The sequence below is a fragment of the Scyliorhinus torazame genome, chromosome 9, assembly GCF_047496885.1.
Source record: "Scyliorhinus torazame isolate Kashiwa2021f chromosome 9, sScyTor2.1, whole genome shotgun sequence".
Taxonomy (NCBI): Eukaryota; Metazoa; Chordata; class Chondrichthyes; order Carcharhiniformes; family Scyliorhinidae; genus Scyliorhinus; species Scyliorhinus torazame.
Window position 1 is genome coordinate 247,280,868 of NC_092715.1, and position 23,247 is coordinate 247,304,114.

At 48.3% G+C, this 23,247-nt stretch overlaps 1 protein-coding gene across 1 annotated transcript; it reads left to right on the forward strand.

Moving 5' to 3' along the window:
* The first annotated feature begins 18,460 nt into the window (after nt 1-18,460).
* Nucleotides 18,461-22,416, forward strand: LOC140429800 (relaxin-3-like). Its single transcript, XM_072517244.1, has 2 exons — nt 18,461-18,754; nt 21,864-22,416. Exons 1-2 carry the CDS (start codon nt 18,571-18,573, stop codon nt 22,208-22,210), a joined length of 531 nt encoding a protein of 176 aa, XP_072373345.1. The 5' UTR covers nt 18,461-18,570; the 3' UTR covers nt 22,211-22,416.
* The last annotated feature ends 831 nt before the right edge of the window (nt 22,417-23,247 follow it).

Consider the following 23,247-nt stretch of genomic DNA (forward strand, 5'->3'; position numbering starts at 1 on the left):
ACAAGCCAGGGGAAGAGAGGATCCTGCTGCCAGCGAAGCACGTGCTGCCAAGAAACATGACCAGAGAATAGCGCCCGTTAATTTTTCTTTCATAAATTCCTGTTGAATCTGTCCAATCCTGCGATCATTTTCAAAGTGTCCTATTATCACATCATTTATTATAGAGTCCAGTATTTTCCCCATGTGGTAGTCTGTGCAGAAGTATTACGGTACCTAGTAATGCTGGAACACCATTGGTAGATAATGTATGTTTCCCATTGGTCAAGCTGTATGGTAGCTCCGCCCTGCAAGGCGGGGTATAAGAGCCCATGCCGCCCCAGCAGCTTTCTTTGTGTACCTGAGCTGCTGGGGGAAACATCTAGCTTATTAAAGCCTTCAGTTGGACTACAACCTCGCTTTAGTAGTCATTGATCGTGCATCAAGTTAATAAGCTAGATTTAAAGAATGGAGCTCCGAATCAAGCCGGAGTGTCTGCATTTCAGCCCCCACGCAGTAAACTCTGCGGCGACTTTCAAGCACTGGCTGGCGTGCTTCAACGGCTACCTCGGATCGGCAGAAAACACACCCATAGGAGAATAGGAACTGCAGATCCTGCACTCGAGGGTCTACCTCCTCATCGAGGATACGGACGACTTCGATGCCACGATGGAGGTGCTGAAAGGACACTACATTCGCCCTGTAAATCAGGTCTACACACGGCACCTACTAGCGATGAGGCGACACATTCCTGGTGAGTCACTGGAAGAATTCTACCGTGCGCTCCTGGTGTTGGGGAGGAACTGCAGCTGCCTGCAAGTTTCAGCAAACGACCACACTGAACTGTTGATTCGGGACGCTTTCGTTGCCGGTGTGCTGTCCTCTCAGATCCGCCAGCGTTTGCTGGAGAAAGAGACTTTAGGCCTCAAGGAGGCACGGGCCCTTGCCGGCTTCCTGGATGTGGCCTCCCGAAACGCCCGCGCCTAGGCCCCCGACCGCACGGCAGGCCCCTGGGCAGCGTGGAACCCCCCTGCAGCCGACTCCGAGGCATCCCACATACCCCCCACAAGCTTGTGCTGCAAGACGGCCTGGCAACCCCGGGGGGCCCCGCTGCTATTTTTGCGGGCAAGCCAAACAACTCGACAGCGCTGCCCAGTCTGTTCGTCCACATGTAAAGGGTGCGGCAAAAAGGGCCATTTCGTGGCGGTATGCCAGGCCCGGGTGGTCGCTGCGGTCTCTGGAAACGAATGCAGGCCGCCACCACAACCCTCTCCACGGACCCCGTGCGGCCAGCGAGCGCCGCCATCTTCCGCCCCAGGGCCTCGTGTGGCCTCCGGGCACCGCCATCCTGTCCCGCTGATGCCACGTGTGATAGATGGGCGCTGCCATTTTGTGCACCCACAGCCATGTGCGATCAGTGGGCGCCGCCATCTTGGATGGACTCCGAGGACCTCAGTGCCGATGACCACACACCGCCCGGCGAGGACACCCAGCTGCTGCCGCGATTAGCCTCGGTGACCCTGGACCAGTCTCGGCCTCAAACACTCTCAACTGCTACAACAACGGTACTAATCAACGGGCACGAGACGTCCTGCTTAATCGACTCTGGGAGCACGGAGAGCTTCATACACCCCGACATGGTAAGGCGCTGTTCTCTCCCCGTCCACCCCGTTCATCAAAAAATTTCGCTGGCCTCCGGTTCCCACTCAGTGGAGATAAAGGGGTTTTGTGTAGCAAACCTCACGGTCCAGGAAAGGGAGTTCAAAAATGACCGGCTCTACGTCCTTCCCCACCTCTGCGCGGCCACACTCCCAGGGTTAGATCTCCGGTGCAACCTCCAAAGTCTAACTTTCAAATTCGGCGGCCCTATACCCCCTCTCACTGTCTGCAGGCTTGCGACCCTCAAGGTCGATCCGCCTTCCCTGCTTGCGAACTTCACCCCGGATTGCAAACCCGTCGCCACCAGGAGCAGACGGTACAGTGCCCAGGATCGGATCTTTATTAGGTCAGAGATCCAACAGCTACTGAGGGAAGGAGTCATTGAAGCTAGCAACAGTCCCTGGAGGGCTCAAGTAGTGGTGGTAAAGATCGGGGAGAAGCAAAGGATGGTCATCGACTACAGTCAGACCATCAACAGGTTTACGCAGCTGGACGTGTACCCTCTCCCCCGCATATCCGACCTGGTAAACAGGATCGTGCATTACAAGGTCTTCTTCATGATGAATCTTAAGTCCACCTACCACCAGCTCCCCATCCGCACTAGTGACCGCACGTACACAGCCTTCGAGGCAGATGTGCGGCTCTACCACTTTTTAAGGGTTCCCTTCGGTGTCACTAACGGGGTCTCGGTCGTCCAGCGCGAGATGAACCGAATGGTTGACCGGTACGGTTTACGGGCAATATTCCCGTATCTCGATAATGTCACCATCTGCGGCCATGACCAGCAGGGCGACGACACCAACCTCCGAAAATTCCTCCAGACCGCAAAGATCCTTAACCTTACGTATAACAAGGATAAATGCATGATTGGCACCGACCGTCTAGCCATCCTCGGCTACGTAGTGCAAAATAGAGTTACATGCCCCGACCCTGAACGGATGCGCCCCCTTATGGAGTTCCCCCTCCCTCACTGCTCGAAGGCCCTGAAGCGCTGCCTAGGCTTTTTTTCTTACTATGCCCAGTGGGTCCCCAACTATGCGGACAAGGCCCGTTCCCTGACAGTTTTTCCCCTGTCGATAGAGGCCCGCCAGGCCTTCAGCCGCATCAAAGCAGTCATTGCAAAGGCCACGATGCACGCCATCGATGAGTCCCTCCCCTTCCAGGTCGAGAGCGACGCGTCCGACGTAGCTCTGGCGGCCACCCTCAACCAAGCTCAGACCCGTGGCCTTCTTCTCCTGTACCCTCCATGCTTCCAAAATCCGCCACTCCTCAGTCGAAAAGGAGGCCCAGGCCATAATAGAAGCTGTGCAACATTGGAGGCATTACCTGGCCGGCAGGAGATTCACTCTCCTCACTGACCAACGGTCGGTAGCTTTCATGTTCGATATTGCACAGCGGGGCAAGATAAAAAACGATAAGATCTTGCAGTGGAGGATCACACTCTCCACCTATAACTACGAGATCTTGTATCGTCCCGGGAAGATAAACGAGCCTCCTGATGCCCTGTCCTGCAACACATGTGCCAACGCACAAGTGGACTGCCTCCGAGCCCTCCACGAAGACCTCTGCCACCCGAGGGTCACTCGCTTCTTCCATTTTATCAAGACCCGAAACCTGCCCTACTCCATCGAGGAGGTCAGGACAGCCACCAGGAGTTGCCAAATCTGCGCGGAGTGTAAACTGCACTTCTACAGGCCAGAGAAAGCGCACCTGATAAAGGCTTCCTGTCCCTTTGAACGCCTCAGTATGGACTTCAAAGGCCCTCTCCCCTCAACCGACCGCAATACATACTTCCTGAACGTGATTGACGAGTACTCCCGGTTCCCATTCGCCATCCCCTGCCACGACTTGACCACAACCACCGTCATCAAAGCCCTCCATAGCATCTTTACGCTGTTTGGGTTCCCCGCTTACATACATAGTGATAGGGGGTCCTCGTTCATGAGCGACGAACTGCGTCAATTCCTGCTCGGCAAGGGCATTGCCTCGAGCAGGATGACCAGTTACAACCCCCGGGGTAACGGACAGGTAGAGAGAAAACGGAACAATCTGGAAGACCGTCCTACTAGCCCTATGGTCCAGGAATCTCCCAGTCTCCCGTTGGCAGGAAGTCCTCCCGGATGCCCTCCACTCCATCCGGTCACTGCTGTGTACCGCGACCAAACAAACACCTCACGAATGTCTCCTTGTCTTCCCCAGGAAGTCCTCCTCTGGGACCTTGCTCCCGACCTGGCTGGCAGCTCCCGGACCCATCCTGCTCCGAAAACACGTGCGGGCGCACAAGTCGGACCAGATGGTCGAGAGGATCCATCTTCTCCACACTAACCCCCAGTACGCCTACGGCATACCCCGACGGCCGACAAGATACGGTCTCCCTACGAGACCTGGCGCCCGCCGTAACCCCACGCTCACCCCAGCCACCAGTCCCACCCTCCCTCCCAGCGGTGCACCTTACACCCACCCCCTTCCCAGGAGGATCGGTTCTTCCGCCGGCCCCGTCTAGGGCCCCCCCCACCGATGCACCCCACAGACGCTCCCTTCCCAGGTCAATCGGCTTCCCCACCACCGCCGTCTAGGGTTGTTGAAGCTGCCACAGAGATCAAAACCACGCTCCCGGAGTCACAGACGCCCGAACCTCCACCCACGCCAGACTCTTTTTTAACAGGGGTGAATGTGGTAGTCTGTGTAGAAGTATTACAGTACCTAGTAATGCTGGAACACCATTGGTAGATAATATATGTTTCCCATTGGTCAAGCTGTATGGTAGCTCCGCCCTGCTAGGCGGGGTATAAGAGCCCGTGCCGCCCCAGCAGCTTTCTTTGTGTACCTGAGCTGCTGGGGGAAACATCTAGCTTATTAAAGCCTTCAGTTGGACTACAACCTCGCTTTAGTAGTCATTGATTGTGCATCACCCCACAACTGATCTTAAATATCAAAAGAGCACATGCTGTCTGCATTGCCTCTGCTATGCCACAGTCATTGATTTTTCACTTTTCTCTCCAGACCACAAGTTCCATAGAAAAGGGTAGCTGTATCCTTTGAAGGGCTAGAACGTTACTGAGTCTCAGATGGGTGTGCTAAGGGCAAGATCACTAGTCTAGCTTTGCAGTCTACCTCCCTTTTGAATTATAGGACATTAATCCAGAATTCAGCAAGACCACCCCTGTGCTTCAGAGCCTATGATCAAAAAGACTTTAAGATTTCAACAGACAACACAAGACCATAAGACATAGGAGCAGAATTAGGTCATTCAGCCCATCAAGTCTGCTCCGCTATTCAATCATGGCTGATATTTTTCTTATCCCCATTCTCCTACCTTCTCCCCATAACCCCTGATCCCCTTATTAATCAATAACCTATCTATTTCTGTCTTAAAGACACTCAGTGATTTGGCTCCACAGCCTTCTGCAGCAAAGAGTTCCACAGATTCACCACCCTGAAGAAATTCCTCCTTATCTCCGTTTTGAAGGATCATCCCTTTAGTCTGAGATGGTGTCCTCTGGTTCTAGTCTCTCCTACAAGTGAAAACATCTTCCCCACGTCCGCTCTATCCAGGCCTCGCAGTATCCTGTAAGTTTCAATGGGATTCCCCCTCATCCTTCTAAACTCCAATGAGGGGCAGCACGGTAGCATTGTGGATAGCACACTTGCTTCACAGCTCCAGGGTCCCTGGTTCGATTCCGGCTTGGGTCACTGTCTGTGCGGAGTCTGCATATCCTCCCCGTGTGTGCGTGGGTTTCCTCCGGGTGCTCCGGTTTCCTCCCACAGTCCAAAGATGTGCAGGTTAGGTGGATTGGCCATGATAAATTGCCCTTCGTGCTGGCTGGGGTTACTGGGTTATGGGGATAGGGTGGAGGTGTTGACCTTGGGTAGGGTGCTCTTTCCAGGAGCCGGTACAGACTCGATGGGCCAAATGGCCTCCTTCTGCACTGTAAATTCTATGATTCTATGAGTAGACCCAGAGTTCTCAACCGTTCTTCATACGACAAGCTCTTCATTCCAGGGATCGTTCTTGTGAACCTCCTCTGGACACTTTCAAGGCCAGCACATCCGTCCTTTCTTACGACGCCCAAAACTGCTCACACTACTCCAAATGGAGTCTGACAAGAGCCTTATCCAGCCTCAGAAGTACATCCCTGGTCATGTATTCTAGCCCTGATCGATATGAATGCTAACATTGCATTTATCTTCCTCACTGCCGATTGAACCTGCACTTTAACCTTAAGAGAATCTTGAACAAGGACTCCCAAGTCCCTTTGTGCTTCTGATTTGCTGAGCCTTTCCCCATTTAGAAAATAGTCTATGCCTCCATTCCTCCTTTCAAAATGCATAACCTCACACTTTTACACATTGTATTCCATCTGCCACTTCTTTGCCCACTCTCCTAGCCTGTCCAAGTCATCCTGCATTCCCCCCACCCCCCCTACGCTTCCTCAGCACTACCTGTCTCTCTACAAATCTACCAATAGAACCCAGGCTGCTACTGTGGGCTCAAATGAACAATTTCAAGAGATGTGGGATAGAATCCCATTTGCTCAGCGGAGAGAAACTGATTAGTGTTTAACAAGCAAAGACGAAGGTGAATTGTATTAACTATTTCAAAATAATCCTTGAAGAGGCGTCTTTACAATCTGGTAAACAATGCTTTTTTTTCACAAAGTAATTAAAATCCTGTCCTTGGAACAGTATTAGAAACAAAATGATTTGGGAGCCAATTCCTCTCACTTTACCTCCGCACACCGCCATCATTTATATTAGGTAGTCCACCCTTGGGAAACTGCCTGAACTGTTGGAGCTTATATTTTGCACGAAGATCATAGAATTTACAGTGCAGAAGGAGGCCATTTGGCCGATCGAGTCTGCACCGGCTCTTGGAAAGAGCACCCTACCCAAGGTCAACACCTCCCCCCATCCCCATAACCCAGTAACCCCACCCAACACTAAGGGCAATTTTGGACACTAAGGGCAATTTAGCATGGCCAATCCACCTATCCTGCACATCTTTGGAATGTGGGAGGAAACCGGAACACCCGGAGGAAACCCACGCACACACGGGGAGAACGTGCAGACTCCGCACAGACAGTGACCCAAGCCGGGAATCGAACCTGGGACCCTGGAGCTGTGAAGCAATTGTGCTAACCACTATGCTACCGCGGATCAAGTTGCACTCTAGGGTGCTTCAATATAATTCTGATATGTGTAATATTCACTGCATTCATTCAGAGTGAGTCATACAGCCCAAGGGATTCTATACAATTAATTCCCTGTCCTTCAGTACACCATGGCTGAAAGGTGGCAGACAACGACCTTTCCCCATGAAATTCTGTCAACACAAACAAACCTGCATGTCTTCTAATAAAGGGAATGCTGCTGCACAGAGAGAGGTGCTAAAAAGTGCACACTTCAGTCTAATGGTGATCAGTAGGAAGGTGCATGGGGAGTAAGAAACAATTCCTGAAGTCAATAGTTGGTGCAGTGCATGAATATGAAAGAACATTACGGTCCCCTAAATGCTCTTCCTTTCAACACACCATGGCTAGTACGGAGATTTCCATGACCGCCATAGAAATATATACAAAGAAATTTGGAAACACTGTCAGTTTGGTGACATTGACAACCCTCGTGGCTGAGATTGTTAAGTTATTTCTTGCATTTCTCATGACTGTATGCTTTACAAACATACCTTATAATATTTCCTAATGAACTGGACTCATCCATATGAAATCATTGCTCAGGTCTTGAATATGTATCAGTTAGGCCATGGGATATGCTCATCCAGATATCAGTGAAAAAGATGACATAGAAGCCAAGACCAAGAGCAGGATAGGCCTCCAATGGATCATGCGGTGCCTCTCCCACGTGCCCCTACATCTGCCAAGCTTTCTTCATGATTTTGGATGTGCCAGAGAGTAGGCAAGATTTGCATGCCCCACACATCTGGGAGGACAGCCAACAAGAACACTAATCACAAAGGTTGAAAGTCACCTCACCCTCCAGACATCTTCCAGTCTCCAGCCTTTTTACAGTCTCCAGCCACCTTACAGTCTCCAGTCACCTTACAGTCTCCAGTCATCCTACACTCTCGAGCCATCTTACAATTTTTGGCCCACGTACACTCTCCAACCATCATAAAGTCTGCAGCCATCTTACAGTCTTCAGCCATTTTACTGTCTCCATACTAAGTGCAGTATCCACCAATGTACACTCTATCCATCTTACAGCCTCCAGCTATCTTAGGTCTCCAGCCATCGTACAGTCACCAGCCATCTTACAGCCTCCAGCCATTGTTCAGTCTTCTGCCATTGTAGATTTTTCAGCCAACGTACAGACTCCAGCTATCATCGTCTCCAGCCATCTTACAGTCTCCAGCCATTCTACAATCTCCCACCATCCTACAGTCTCCAGCCATCTTACAGTCTCCAGCCATTGTACCGTCTCCAACCATCCTACAGTCTTCAGCTATCCTACAGTCTCCAGGAATCTTACAGTCTCCAGCCTTTGTACAGTCTCCACCCATTGGAAAGTCTCCAGCCTATGTACAGATCCAGACATCATACAGTCACTAGCCATCATACTGTCTCCAACCATCTTACAGTCTCCAGCCGTCTCACAGTCTCCAGCCATCTTAGTCTCCAGCACTCGTACAGACTCCATCCATCCTACAGTCTCCAGCCATCTTACAGTCCACAGCGAATGTAGAGTCTTCAGCCATCTTACAGACTCCAGCTACTGTAGTATCCAGGAATCTTACGGTATCCAGCCTTTGTTCAATCTGCAGCCATCTTACAGTCTCCAGCCATCCTACAATCTCCAGCCTCCATACAGATCCAGACACTGTACAGTCTCTAGCCACCGTAGTCACCAGCCACCTTATAGTCTCCAGCCATCTTACAGTCTCCAGCCTTTGTACAATCTCCAGCCATCCTACAGTCTCCATCCATGTTTCAGTCTGCAGCCATGTTACAGTCTCCAGCCATCGTACAGTCTCCAGCCATCTTACAGTCTTCAGCATTTCTCAAGTCCCCAACATTCATACAGTCTCCAGCCATCGTACAGTCTCCAGCCATCTTACAGTCTTCAGCATTTATAAAGTCCCCAACATTCATACAGTCTCCAGCCATCGTACAGTCTCCAGCCATCGTACAGTCTCCAGCCATCTTACAGTCTTCAGCATTTCTCAAGTCCCCAACATTCATACAGTCTCCAGCCATTGTACAGTCTCCAGCCATCTTACAGTCTTCAGCATTTCTCAAGTCCCCAACATTCATACAGTCTCCAGCCATTGTACAGTCTCCAGCCATCTTACAGTCTCCAGACATCCTAGTCTCCAGCCATTGTACATAGACATAGAATCTCATAGTGCAGAAGGAGGCCATTCAGTCCAAGTCTGCACCAATCCTCTGATGGAGCAGTCTCCCTCGCCTTATCCCCTAACCCCACCTAACCTACACAACTTTGAATACTAAGGGACAATTTTGAGCATGGATAATCTACCTAATCTGCACATCATTGGACTGTGGGTGGAAACCGGAGCACCTGGAGGAAATGCACTCAGGTACAGTGAGAAAGTGCAAACTCCACACAGACCTATGGCCGGAATCGAACCCAGTCCCTGGCGCTGTGAGGCAGCAGTGTTAACCACTGTGCCACTGTGATGCCCCTACATGCCCAGCGAATGTACAGAATCCAGCCATCATAGAGTCTCCACCCATTGTACAGTCTCAAGCTATTGTACAGTTTCCAGCCATTGTACAGTCTCCAGCCATTGTACAGTTTCCAGCCATTGTTCAGTCTCAAGTCATTGTACAGTTTCCAGCTACTGTACAGTCTCCAGCCATTGTACAGTCTCCCGCCAGTGTATAGTTTCCACCCATTGTTCAATCTCCAGCCATTGTACAGTTTCCAGCCATTGTACAGTCTCCAGCCACTGTACAGTTTCCAGTCATTGTACAGTTTCCAGCCAATGTCCATTCTCCAGCAATCTTACAGTCTCCAGACATCTTACAGTCTCCAGCCATCGTACATTGAGGGGTGGGAGGTTCACGGGAAGGTAGTAGAGGTAGTAGATGTTGCCTCACATCCTTTAAAAAGTACACGGGCGAGCACTTGGCATGTCTGAACATTCGAGGTTGTGAGTCAATTACTGCCAAATGAGATTAGGATTGGCAGATCAGTTATCTTTCATGTGGCAGTGTAAACTCGATGGGCTGAAGGGCCTTTTCTGCACTGTATTTTTCTGTGATTCTGATTGTGTGATTCATTGTACACTCTCCAGCTACCTTATAGTCTGCAACCATCCTACAGTCACAAGCCATCTTACAGTCTCCAGCCGTCTAACAGTCTCCAACCATCCTACAGTCCACCACCATAAAGCAGTCTCCAGTCTATGTACAGATCCAGACATTGTACAGTCTCTAGCCAAGCTACAGTCTCCAAACCTCTTACTGACTCCAGCTATCTTACAGCCTCCAACCATATATAATCTCCAGAACTCATTCAGACTCCAGCCATCATACAGACTTCAGCCATCATACAATCTCAAACCATCTTACTGTCTCCAGCAATCTTACAGTCTCCAGCAATCGTAGTCTCAAGCAATCGTACAGTCTCCAGCCATTGTAGTCACCAGCTATCGTACAGTCTCCAGCCATCAAACAATCTCCAACCATCTCACTGTCTCCTGCCATTGTACAGTCTTCAGCAGTCTTAGTCTCCAGCCATTTTACAATCTCCAGCCGTTGTACAGTATCGAGCCATCTTAACGTCTTCAGACATCCTACAGTCTCAAACCCATAACAATCTTGAGCCATCGTACATTTCCAGCCAACATAAATTCTTCAACCATCTTACAGTCTCCAGCCATTTTACAATATCCAGCAATCATACAGTATAGAGCCATCTTACCGCCTCCAGTAATCGTACCAACTCCAGCCATCATACAATCTCCATCCATTTTACCGTCTCCAGCCTGTGTACTGTCTCCACCAATCCTACAGTCTGCAGCCATCGGCGACTCCAGCCATTGTACAGTCTCCAGCACCTTACAGTCTCCAGTCATTTTAGTCTCCAGCCATCATAAAATTTCCAGCCAACATACAGTTTCCCACCATCATACATTCTCCAAGCATCAGTCTCCAGCCACCTTTCAATCCACAGCCACATTACAGTCTTTAGCCATTTTACAGTCGCCATCCATCATACAGTCTCCAGCAATCTTACAGTATCAAGCCATCATACAATCTCAAGCCATCAGGCAGTCTCGAGCCATTTTGCCGTCTCCAGCCATCTTTACAGACTCCATCCATCATACCGTCTCCAGCCACCTTATAATCCCCGGCCATTTTACAGGCTCCAGCCATTATACCCCGAACGGGAGTCAGGTGTGCTCATAAAGACCCATGTTAGTATTGATCAGGACTTACATCCAGGATGATTTACCGAGCTTCAGCTGTAGATAGGCATTGCTCATGTCCAATTTCATAAATGTACAGCCACTGGCCAATGTTGCATACTGATCCCCAATGCGCAGTAAAGGATAATGGCCCAACCTTGAAGCCATGTTCACCGTCAATTTATAATCTCCACAAAGGCTTCATCATGAGGACCACTGCCGCCTCCCAATCGGTGAAGCGCACAGGCCTAATGATGCAGAAAACTCCCCAAACAACAATTCGATCTTGACCTTCTCCACGGGCTGGCACGGAAATATCGGGGTTGAGCCTCCGGGTTCACCTGGATGTTGGCCACGGTCCCTTTAATGGTACCCAAGCCAGGCTGGAAAACCTCGGGGAACTTGCTCAGAACCGCACACAGACCAGACCATCAGATCCCACTTGAAGGATATGTTGCCAATCCAACTTCAGCTGATGTAGCCAATCACAGCCCAACAGGCTCGGCCCGCTTCCTTGCATAACAATGAGAGAAAGCGAACTGATTGGTGCCCATGACCTACCGGAGCAAGGGTGGACTCCACAATATTCAGTCGTTCCCCCATATAAGTAACCAAACGAGCCGGCGTCAGCCAAAGTCAAAGTATGCACACTCCATTTAACAAGATCGAAGGTGCTCTATAGAAATGGCAGCTGGTGGATCCAACTCCAATTTGAACATATGGTCATTCACCTGTATTGGAACACGAATAGGGGCTTCACGGGGCGATGCCATATAGTTCAGTTGCATCTCAGCCTCAGCCTTTTCTGGGCCATCCAGGTGCAAGACCCAGCCCTGGGGTTGATGCGTACCTCGAGCGGGGTGCATTGAGGGCTGGCTTAGGCCAGTGCCCACACGTTGAATACCAACCGGAATCGCCTTCAGCTGAATCCAGTGACATCACACACCTCGTTAGCCAGCACTCCGAACGGAGGTCGGAGTCGCCGGGGCGTTCGGTCCAGGCCATGGGGATACCACGTGAGGGGCGATGCCCCAAAACGTTTACCTCCATTCCTCGTATCACTTGGATGCTGCATTCCGTGCTTTCCCATGACAAAAAGCTCTATAGAGACTGCTGAAAGGTCTGGGGGATTTCACCCAAAAGATTTTTTTGTGTTTTGTCAGGATACTGTTGTAAAATCTTTGTCTGTTCTGCGTTTCCTTTTCAATTCCTGTCCTGGTTGCCTTTAATCTACAATCTTCTTGCTCGTGCCTACAACACTGAGATGTTTTGCATAATCTACAGATTTTAGGCAAACCTGAAACACCCCCAGTTTAATTGACTTGCCCAGGACTTCCCATTTAGGTTCTGTGGCAGAACCTGTGATGCCAGTTTGATAGACTTGGCAAGCAGCCAATCAGTGTGGCTGGAATTCTGAACTATCTCCTGTTGTTGCTTGCGACTGGTGGAGCCATTCAGAATCTTCCGGAAGAAAGGCGGGTCACATGAAGAGCTCCATGTTGTCCTCAGTTCTGAAAAGAGTTCAGCCAGGAGGCACTCTCTTTCTGCTTTCTCTCTATCTGCCAGGTGATTTTAAAACCTCCTAGTCAGATCTGTAAAGGCACTCTTGTTTAGAAGATAGAGACAGCAATCAGATCTGTGAAAGGACCTTGTGGAATGCCAGAGTGAAAGCAGTTTTCCTCAGGTCTGTAACACGGTTATCCTCTGTCTAAAGGGCTGGGAAAGGTTCAAACTAGGAGTTTTCTTTATAATACAGCCAAAGTTTATGTACAGAGATCAGGCACTGTGGCACAGTGGTTAGTGCTGCTGCCTCGCAGCTCCAGGGACACAGGTTCAATTCCAACTTTGGGTGACTGTCTGTGTGGAATTTGCTCTTTCTCCCCATGTCTGCATGGGTTAGATCATCAAGCTTGAACACATTCTTTAATTTCTGAAATAATGCACATTTTGTGATTTAAAGCAGATTGCCAAAGGAGTTACATGCTGTGTACAAGGGCTGGTTTAGCTCAGTGGGCTAGACAGCTGGTTTGTGAGGCAGAACGGGTTCAATTCCTGTACCAGCTTACCCAAACAGGTGCCAGAATATGGCGACTAGGGGCTTTTCACAGTAACTTCATACTTGTGACAATAAAAGATTATTATTATTATTTGCAAGAGGGGAAGTCATACAATGTAAGGGTCCTTGCACAGTGGTAGGTTTGGTCACAGTACCCTGTGATTTATTGCAATGGATAAGAAGATACAGTCAAGACTGGAAATTGCATGATTGCCTATTCGACAATTGGAAAATACAGTCTGGTAAAATGGTCTGTGGATTGGATCTTGCTAAAAGTGTTTATCTTTATGTTGGTACCTCAGTGACAGGCCCTAGCCAATCATTGCAACATTGTTAGCTGTCACTCTGTAAATGACCAATTTCTCTTATCTGTTTCTACACTTTCCTCATCATTTGAGCCATATTTACGGATTTGCCCAGGTGGTTTCTGGTCTGGATTTTATTGTAAAGTCTCACCACACGTGAGACTGTTAAAGATTAAGGAAAATGTTTGATGATATATTTTGTGAGATAGTCATTGCCATCATTTGTGTGACATAAATATTATCTGCCATTTTTCAGCCTAAGTTTGACTGTTACCCAGTCCTGATGAAATCTAGCATAGGCTCTATTATTAGACAAATTGGGAATGGAGCCGAGAATGGAGGTTCACTGACATAGAACATAGAGCATACAGCGCAGAAGGAGGCCATTTAGCCCATCGAGTCTGCACCAACACACTTAAGCCCTCACTTCCACCCTATCCCCATAACCCAATAACCCCTCAAACCTTTTTGGCCACTAAGGGCAATTTATCATGGCCAATCCACCTAACCTGCACATCTTTGGCCGTGGGAGGAAACCGGAGCACCCGGAGGAAACCCACGCACACACGGGGAGAACGTGCAGAATCCGCACAGACAGTGACCCAGTGGGGAATCGAACCTGGGAGCCTGGCGCTGTGAAGCCACAGTGCTATCCACTTGTGCTACTGTGCTGCCCTAATCTGCCCTGATAGAAAGTCCCATTCACAGCGGGTAAATCTTTGAGAAGCAACTGAATATATCAAGTAAAAAATGAAAATGCTGGAAAAAAATCAACAGGTCTGGCAGCATCTGTGGAGAGAGAAACAGAGTTAATGGCCGGGATTCTCCGACCAATCCCCAGGGGGAGGCGCGAATCGCGCCCCGCCGCTCAGTCGCCAGCTGCCCTATTCTCTGGCACTGTTTTTGGGCGGTGGCAGGATTCCTGCCATGCCGGTCGGGGGGCGTTGACAGCGGCCCCCCCGGCAATTCTCCGGGCCCCGATGGGCCGAGTGGCTGTCCAGTTTTGGCCAGTCCCGTCGGCGTGAATTACTCATCTCATGCACCGGCGGGATCTGGCAGGTGAGTATGTGGGGGCGGTCCTGGGGGGGGGACGTAGGGGGGTCTGACCCCGGGGAGGCCCCCACGGTGGCCTGGCCTGTGATCGGGGCCTACCGATCCTGCGGGCATGCTGTTTCCATGGGGACCTTCTTACCTCCACCCCGGGTCCCTGTCGGGCTCCGCCATATTGCCCGTGCGGAGAAGACAACCCCCGTGCATGCGCAGAAATACACCTGCCGGTCTGCGCATGCGCGGAAATACGCCAGCCGTTCTGTGCATGCATGAGATCATGCCGGCTGTTCTGCGCCGGCTGGAGCAGCGGGGATTGGATTGGATTGAATTGGATTGGATTTGTTTATTGTCACATGTACCGAGGTACAGTGAAAAGTATTTTTCTGCGAGCAGCTCAACAGATCATTAAGTACATGAGAAGAAAAGGGAATAAAAGAAAATACATAATAGGGCAACACAACATATACAATGTAACTACAAAAGCACTGGCATCGGATGAAGCATACAGGGCGTAGTGTTAATGAAATCAGTCCATAAGAGGGTCATTTAGGAGTCTGGTGACAGTGGGGAAGAAGCTGTTTTTGAGTCTGTTCGTGCGTGTTCTCAGACTTCTGTATCTCCTGCCCGATGGAAGAAGTTGGAAGAGTGAGTAAGCCGGGTGGGAGGGATCTTTGATTATACTGCCCGCTTTCCCCAGGCAGCGGGAGGTGTAGATGGAGTCAATGGATGGGAGGCAGGTTCGTGTGATGGACTGGGCGGTGTTCACGACTCTCTGAAGTTTCTTGCGGTCCTGGGCCGAGCAGTTGCCATACCAGGCTGTGATGCAGCCTGATAGGATGCTTTCTATGGTGCATCTGTAAAAGTTGGTCAGAGTCAATGTGGACATGCCGAATTTCCTTAGTTTCCTGAGGAAGTATAGGCACTGTTGTGCTTTCTTGGTGGTAGCGTTGACGTGGGTGGACCAGGACAGATTTTTGGAGATGTCCACCCCTAGGAATTTGAAGCTGCTAACCATCTCCACCTCGGCCCCGTTGATGCTGACAGGGGTGTGTACAGTACTTTACTTCCTGAAGTCAATTACCAGCTCTTTAGTTTTGCTGGCATTGAGGGAGAGATTGTTGTCGCTACACCACTCCACTAGGTTCTCTATCTCCCTCCTGTATTCGGACTCATCGTTATTCGTGATCCAGCCCACTATGGTCGTATCGTCAGCAAACTTGTAGATGGAGTTGGAACCAAGTTTTGCCACGCAGTCGTGTGTGTACAGGGAGTAGAGTAGGGGGCTAAGTACGCAGCCTTGCGGGGCGCCAGTGTTGAGGACTATTGTGGAGGAGGTGTTGTTGTTCATTCTTACTGATTGTGGTCTGTTGGTCAGAAAATCGAGGATCCAGTGCAGAGTGGGGAGCCAAGTCCTAGGTTTTGGAGCTTTGATATGAGCTTGGCTGGGATTATGGTGTTGAAGGCGGAGCTGTAGTCAATAAATAGGAGTCTAATGTAGGAGTCCTTGTTTTCGAGATGCTCTAGGGATGAGTGTAGGGCCAGGGAAATGGTGTCTGATGTGGACCGGTTGCAGCGGTATGCGAATTGCAGTGGATCAAGGCGTTCTGGGAGTATGGAGATGATGCGCTTCATGATCAACCTCTCTAAGCACTTCATTACGACTGAAGTCAGGGCCACTGGTCGGTAGTCATTGAGGCAGGTTGCCTGGTTCTTCTTTGGTCCCGGTATGATGGTGGTCTTCTTGAAGCAGGTGGGGACCTCGGAGTGGAGTAGGGACAGGTTAAAGATGTTCGTGAATACCTCTGCCACCTGGTCCATGCAGGCTCTGAGTGCACGACCAGGGATCCCGTCTGGGCCCGTCGCCTTCCGAGGGTTCACTTTCAGTAAGGCCAATCTGACTTCGGAAGCTGTGATGGTGGGTATGGGTGAATTATGGGCTGCTGGGGCACTCGCCAGCGGATTGTTGGTTACCTGCTTGAACCGAGCATAGAATGCATTGAGTTCATTGGGGAGGGGTGCGCTGCTGCCAGAGATACTGTTCGGCTTCGCTTTGTAACCCGTTATGTTGTTTAGTCCTTGCCACAACCGCCGAGAGTCTGTCTGTGACTCTAGCTTGGTTTGATATTCTCTCTTGGCATTCCGGATGGCTTTGCGGAGGTCGTACCTGGATTTCTTGTACAGGTCAGGGTCGTCTGCCTTGAACGCCTCAGATCTGTCCTTCAGTAGGGAGTCAATCTCACGATTGAGCCAGAGACAACTCTGGCGGCATCCTAGCCCCCCGAGAAATCCTCACCTTGGGGGGCCGTTGGCGCCGGTTTTCCCGCCGGCATGGGGACATAGCCCCATTTTCAGAGAATCCCGCCCAATGTTTCAGGCCTGTATGACTTCTTCAGTGTTAAAGAAAGGGAGAAATTTGATGGATTTTATATTTTGAGAGGGGGTGGAGCAGGTGGAACAAATTAGGAGAGGCAGAAACAGGAGAGATTTGACAAAAATGTCATGGGCACAAGACAAAGGGAGCGTTAAAGACTAAAGGAGATGCTGATGGTAACACAAAAGGTAAGGACGCAGAATGTGCTATTAGCAGAGTAACGGTAAGTTGGTGCTGCTGCAGAGAGAGGTTGAGTGTGTACATATGTCAGCACTGAGAGTGGATCTCTGGATGCGGCACGGTGGCACAGTGGTTAGCACTGCTGCATCACGGCACCAGGGACTCGGGTTTGATTCTGACCCGGGTGTGGAGTTTGCATGTTCTCCCCATGTCTGCGTGGGTTTCCTCTGGGTGCTCTGTCCAAAGATGTGCAGGTTAGGTGGTTTGGTCATGCAAAATTGCCTCTTAGGGTGAGGTTTCAGGAATAAGGCGGGGGATTGGGCTTAGGTAGAGTGGTCTTACAAAGGGTCGGTGCAGACTCGGCAGGCCGAATGGCCTCCTTTGCACTGTGAGGATTCTATGATTCTATTCTATGATGCAGCGAACACAACAGTCTGAGGAGCGTTGAATGTCCCTGAAATATCTGAAATCCCGGGCGGATTCAAAACATGAGGGATGGAACTTCAGTTGGAATCCACGTGGGGTAAGTCAGAGATGGAGACAGTTACTGAGGAAGGGAATGTGGCTATGAAAGCGAGTTTTGCTGATCACCTTATCAAATGCCAAGAGGGAAATAGAAGGCAATGTTGAACATGTTGAAAGAGACAAACAAAAATCCTGTCGGAGAGAAGAGGAGGATTCCTGGGCATTCTCTCTCACCTGATGCTGTCAGAATTGTTGCTATTTTCCAGCATTTTCTGTTCTGATTTTAGATTTCCAGCATCCGCAGTATTTTGCTTTTATTTTTGTGTTAATTCCCTGCCATTCTCTTCCAGGACCAGATAACATTAACACGCAACAAGTTAAAACACATTCACCAACACACACGTCGTTATAAAGGCAACTTGCAGAACAACAAATAAATGTTGAAACCTCAACATGGAAAATAAAGTGTGTGACATTTAATGATAACAGATTCATAGAGAGGGAAAACAGTCAGGATTAAAGGTTAGTCCAAGAGCTAAAATAAAAGCTGATGAATTCGCAATGTGGAAATTGAGGAAAAATCTAAGCAACAAGGAAAACAGTCAGGATTAAAGGTTAGTCCAAGAGCTAAAATAAAAGCTGAGGAATCTGCAATGTGGAAATTGAGGAAAAATCTAAGTGGTGAAAAATATTTAACAAGTGAGATAAAACTATCAAAGAAGTTGGAATAAAACTATGAACAAAAATGCCAAATGAAAACCAGAAAATTGACAAAGTGTATGGAAGACGAGAGGAGATAAATGTATTACTGATTAATACACATATACATTCCACAAATTGTAAATCTGATAATGATTCGGAGGGTGGATGTCTAATCTGAAACGGTGTAAGAATCTCGAGGTCACCGCAGAGGGGAGGGACAAGAGTTTTTTTTAAAACAAAATCAGCGGTGAGTCAGAGAAAAGGAGCAAAAACAGCTATAAAAGGGAGAAGGATTGGACAGGCAAAAGACAGGGACAGGAGAGTGTCAGAACAATATAGACATCTCACCAACCAGGGAGTAAACACCTATTGCGAGGTTTACTGAGAAGCCCAGGTTGAACACCCGTCAGCTGAAATGAAGTGCCTGGTGTGTGTTCTGGTGCTCAACCTGTTCCTCGTCTCCTTCCCCAGTTCTGCCTTATCCCAGTCTTTAAGGGATGGGGAGACGGGGATCAAGCTGTGCGGCCGGGAGTTCATCCGAGCCGTCATCTATACCTGTGGGGGCTCTCGCTGGAAGAGGCTTCTGGACAACCAGAACGGTGAGTATCTCCCTCCCGTTGCGGTGACCCATGTTTCAAAGCTATTCATTGAGACTCTCATTGAGTTAATAACTGTGATACTAATTAGGCTATTGTAACTAGAATAATCATCTTATTCAACCAATCTTGAAAGTGGCCGTGAGTATGAAAATTGTAAATTGAGAAACTGTTTTAGCCAACTTTCCTTGCCCCTCGATCAGACCTTGTCGGTGAAATGTATTTTATTCGAACCATATTAACATATAACATGTGTAAAGAGCTTGAGTGCGGACAAAGGTGAGTAAAAATATTGGAAACACAGAGGGGCTCAGGTAACTTCTGAGAGTCAAGTTAACGTGAGACTAGTTGTCAACACAGTCACTGTCAAGAGGAGACAGCTGCCTTTCCAAAAACGGTTCATTTCCAGGACTGTTATTTCAGATTATCTAACATTGGTTCTGGTGTTCTGTGTGGTGAGAGTTGGTCCAGTCCTGTTAATTAGCAGTAACTGTTCATTCGGAGACGCAGCATCTGCCTTAGTGCAAGGTTTCCTTGTTCATCATGTAGGACCGTTTCTGGTGAAATCATTCACTACGGTGGCACAGTGGTTAGCACCAGGAACCTGGGTTCAGTTTTAGCCGCGGGTGACTGTGTGGAGTTTGCATGTTCTCCCAGTGTCTGCGTGGGTGTCCTCCGGGCGTTCCGGTTTGCTCCCGCAGTCCAAAGATGTGCAGGTTAGGTGGACCTAAATTGCCCCTCAGTGCTCAAAGGGTTAGGTGGCATTACTGGGTTATGGGTATAAGGTGGGGGTGTGGACCTAGTTAGGGTGCCCTTTTAGGGGGTCGGTGCAGACTCAATGGGCCGAATGACCTCCTTCTGCACTATAGGGATTCTAGGAATTCTGGCTTTTTGTGCATCACATTTTACAAGTTCCAACCTGTGAGCAGTACCTCACACTGCTGGCTTTGAGATATTAATGCCAGCAGATACAATTCTGACAACGATGTTGACTCGTTCCCAATACAGCAAAGGCCCAAATCTCAGTTTGAGAAGGCATAGAATACACTGTTGGGGCCTGGTCAAACTCTGCTTGACGGAGTTACACCACATCTGGTGTGCAACACAAACCTTCCTGGGATGGTCTCATAGCACAAAGGGAATGAAGCCATTTTGCCCATCGTGTTTGCGTTGGCCCTCTGAAAGTGTCCACCTCCACTCTCATTTATAAATCTCCGTAATACATCAATCGCCTCATCCCTGTTTCTTTTGATATACCGAAGAGTTGGATTGGTCACCCATCTCCTAAGTTATGTTTCCAGATTCAAGACACTGTGTATCATTGTAGATTCGCAGAATGGTTACAGCACAGGAGAAAGCCAATTCACAATGTTATAATGCCACAGTTTAAGACAGACCTGTAATTTGAAATATGAATCAGGAAGGAAGGCCAACAGCATAAACATTTTAATTTAAAATGTTGACTCAGTTTAACTGTGCCAACAATTCCCTTTTGAGGCAGTGGGAGGGGGAGGGGGAAAGGCCAGGAGAACAGCTCAACAATTAGGTTACTGGTAGAACAGAGATTGTACACATGCAGAAGGAGGGAAAGAGAATATCATCCGACTGATTACAATCCAGCCCCTCAGCTCTGATAGTACAATCCTTGCTGCATAGTGAGTAGAAAGTAGTAAATTTAACATTGATGATTATCAATATTCTGCTTCCATCAAGCAGCATCGGGATGATGTCAGTTTATCTGTTTTTTTTCTTTATCTTTTTTCTCAGTCAAGACCTAAAAATAATAGACATGAATGGTTTGAAATATTTGAAGGACTTGGCTGAGAAAAGGGAAAAAAACCGAATTGGTGAAAGTGATGAAGCAATGTTCTGGTCTAGATTCCAATGCTGAAGTGAACAACTTGAATGTCAGGAGCAGTGCTTGACTCTCCGTCAACAGATAGTGATTAGAAATAGTTTGAATGTGCCTAATGCACTCAGAAAAGAGCAAAATTGTCATCTGTCCAGCAGGGGTTAGAAACTTTCAAATCAATGCTGCAAACATGAAATTCCCATTGGCAGGGGTGGGAATAGCCAGGGTATGAGGGGGAGCAAAGAGAGAGCTCCCTTGTAAGATTTAGAAAATATTTATCTGCCAACAGACTGCAATGTTTACCTAAGCACATTAGAATGGATAGTCTCTCTCATGAAGTCACTCCTCTTAAGAATTACTGATCCACTGACTGGGTTTTAGTCAATTTTCTGTCACAACAAGCAGTTTAACTGCTAGACAAAACATTGATTATCCACTTGGGGATGGTTGTCAATTATTTCTCTGACTATATAGCAATGTATATTTAACCAACTATGTTCGAACACTCAAAATATAATGGACCCCAATTTTAAACAGGAATCTTGGGCGAAATTCTCCTACCCGCCCCGCCACATTTCTGCGCCGACCGGCCGGCGGGAGTCTCCGTAACACCGGCCGGTCAATGGGGTTTCCCATTGTGGGGCACCCCCACGCCGTCGGGAAACCCCCGAGCGCCGGCAGAACGGAGACTCCCGCCGGCGGAGAATGACGCCCCTTTTGAGAGTCAAAGGGCTAGACCAGTTTTTAAATTTTATTAATTTTTTACAGGATGTGAGCTTTGCTGGCTTGGCCAGCATTTATTGGCCATCCCTAACTGCCCTTGAGAAGGTGGTGAGCTGTCATCTTGAACCGCTGCAGTACATACGGTATAGGTACACCCATTGTGCTGTTAGGGAGGAGTTCCAGGATTTGTCCCAGCGACAGTGAAGGAACGGCGATATATTTCCAAGTCAGTGTGGTGAGCGACTTGGAGGCGAACTTCCAGGTGGTGGTGTTCCCATGTATCTGCTGCCCTTGTCCTTCTAGATGGTAGTGGTCGTGGGTTTGGAAGATGCTGCTTAAGAAGCCTCGATGAGTTCCTGTAGTGCATCTTGTAGATGGTACACACTGTTGCAACTGTGCATCAGTAGTGGAGGGAGTGCAGCCCCAGAGAGAGAGGAGCAGGAGATGGCCACCCATAATCGGTACAGAATTAACTATATAACATCAATTTCATTAATCTAGTACATTGTCACAATTGGAGTTTTATTTCCGTTTCAGATCCCTTCCAGACCTCCGCTGATAAAATCTACGCCAAGGAGATGGACAGCATGAGGAATTTTCAGAGGATGTTTGGCAATGACAGGAACCAGGAAGTGGAGCCACCTTTTGCAGGGCAAGTGGTCGACGAGTACAACAACCAGTATGATCAGATCCCGGAGGATTTCAGTGAGTACCTCCGCCAGATTGATGGAGGCAGCAATAAGGACCGTGAATTTGAATCGTCACAGATGCTGCATCTACCCTGGGCCAGGAGCTTCAGGAAGAAAAGGGAAGCATCACCAGGAATGTCAAGCAAATGCTGCACTTATGGCTGCACCAAAAAAGATATCAGCATTCTCTGCTGAAAACTGTACACCTCTATTTATAGATTATTCTATACACTTGGACTCTGTTTCAGTGAGATTTTAAACCATGTAGTCTATTAAAAATCTCATAAATGTGGAATAAGGCAATTGTAACTTACGTTTAATTTCTAGTATAGTCTATGTGACAGGCTTGTGTTAGTCATTCTGAACCTCTTAAAACAAATTAAAAAATATGCAACTGTAAAGGTTTTGACTCTGAATTTCTTAATTAGGGCTACTTCTTTAAATGGTTTATTTCATTGATTCAAAATATTGCAACATATTTCCCAATGAACGCTGCAACATTAACACTAACACACATGCACAAACTCTTGATGAAATTCAAAAACTATTCAGTCTAGACAAAGTTATGGTGTATTTATGAAGGAAGATTAAATATTTAACAAATGTGAAACCATATTAAACTGAATAGTAAAATATGATTTTGTAATATCTTTCTCCTGATTGGCAAGGTCACATACCGTCAAATTTAACATTGCAGTTTTCCATCTCTGATTCAGGTGTTCCTTTTTACAATAACATCTTGGATTTATATAGCACCTTTAATACATTTAAAGGCATCATTGAACAACATGTTAAATGGGTTTGACTTTTATTTAGCCAGAGAGGTGCTCCAGTGGGAGAGGAACTATTCAAAACATAAACTAAAACTAGATGATGTTAGTAATTTCTAACGCATTCAATAATCCTGAACCTAGTAAAGGCACTGCAATTATCAGATATGCTTTTTCCAAAGCAAGATCAAATTATATAGGCTGGAAACAGGTCTGATCACAAAAATCCAGTCCACAGGTAAAAATCAAAGTTTATTTGGATCATGGTTGATACAAAGCAACCTTGCGATTGGTTAATTAAACGTATCATTCATATGGGCAGCACAGAAGCACAGCGGTTAGCACTGTTGCTTCACAGCCCCAGGGACCCTGGTTCGATTCCCAACTTGGGTCATTGTCTGTGCGGAGTCTACACGTTCTCCCCGTGTCTGCGTGGGTTTCCTCCATGTGCTCTGGTTTCCT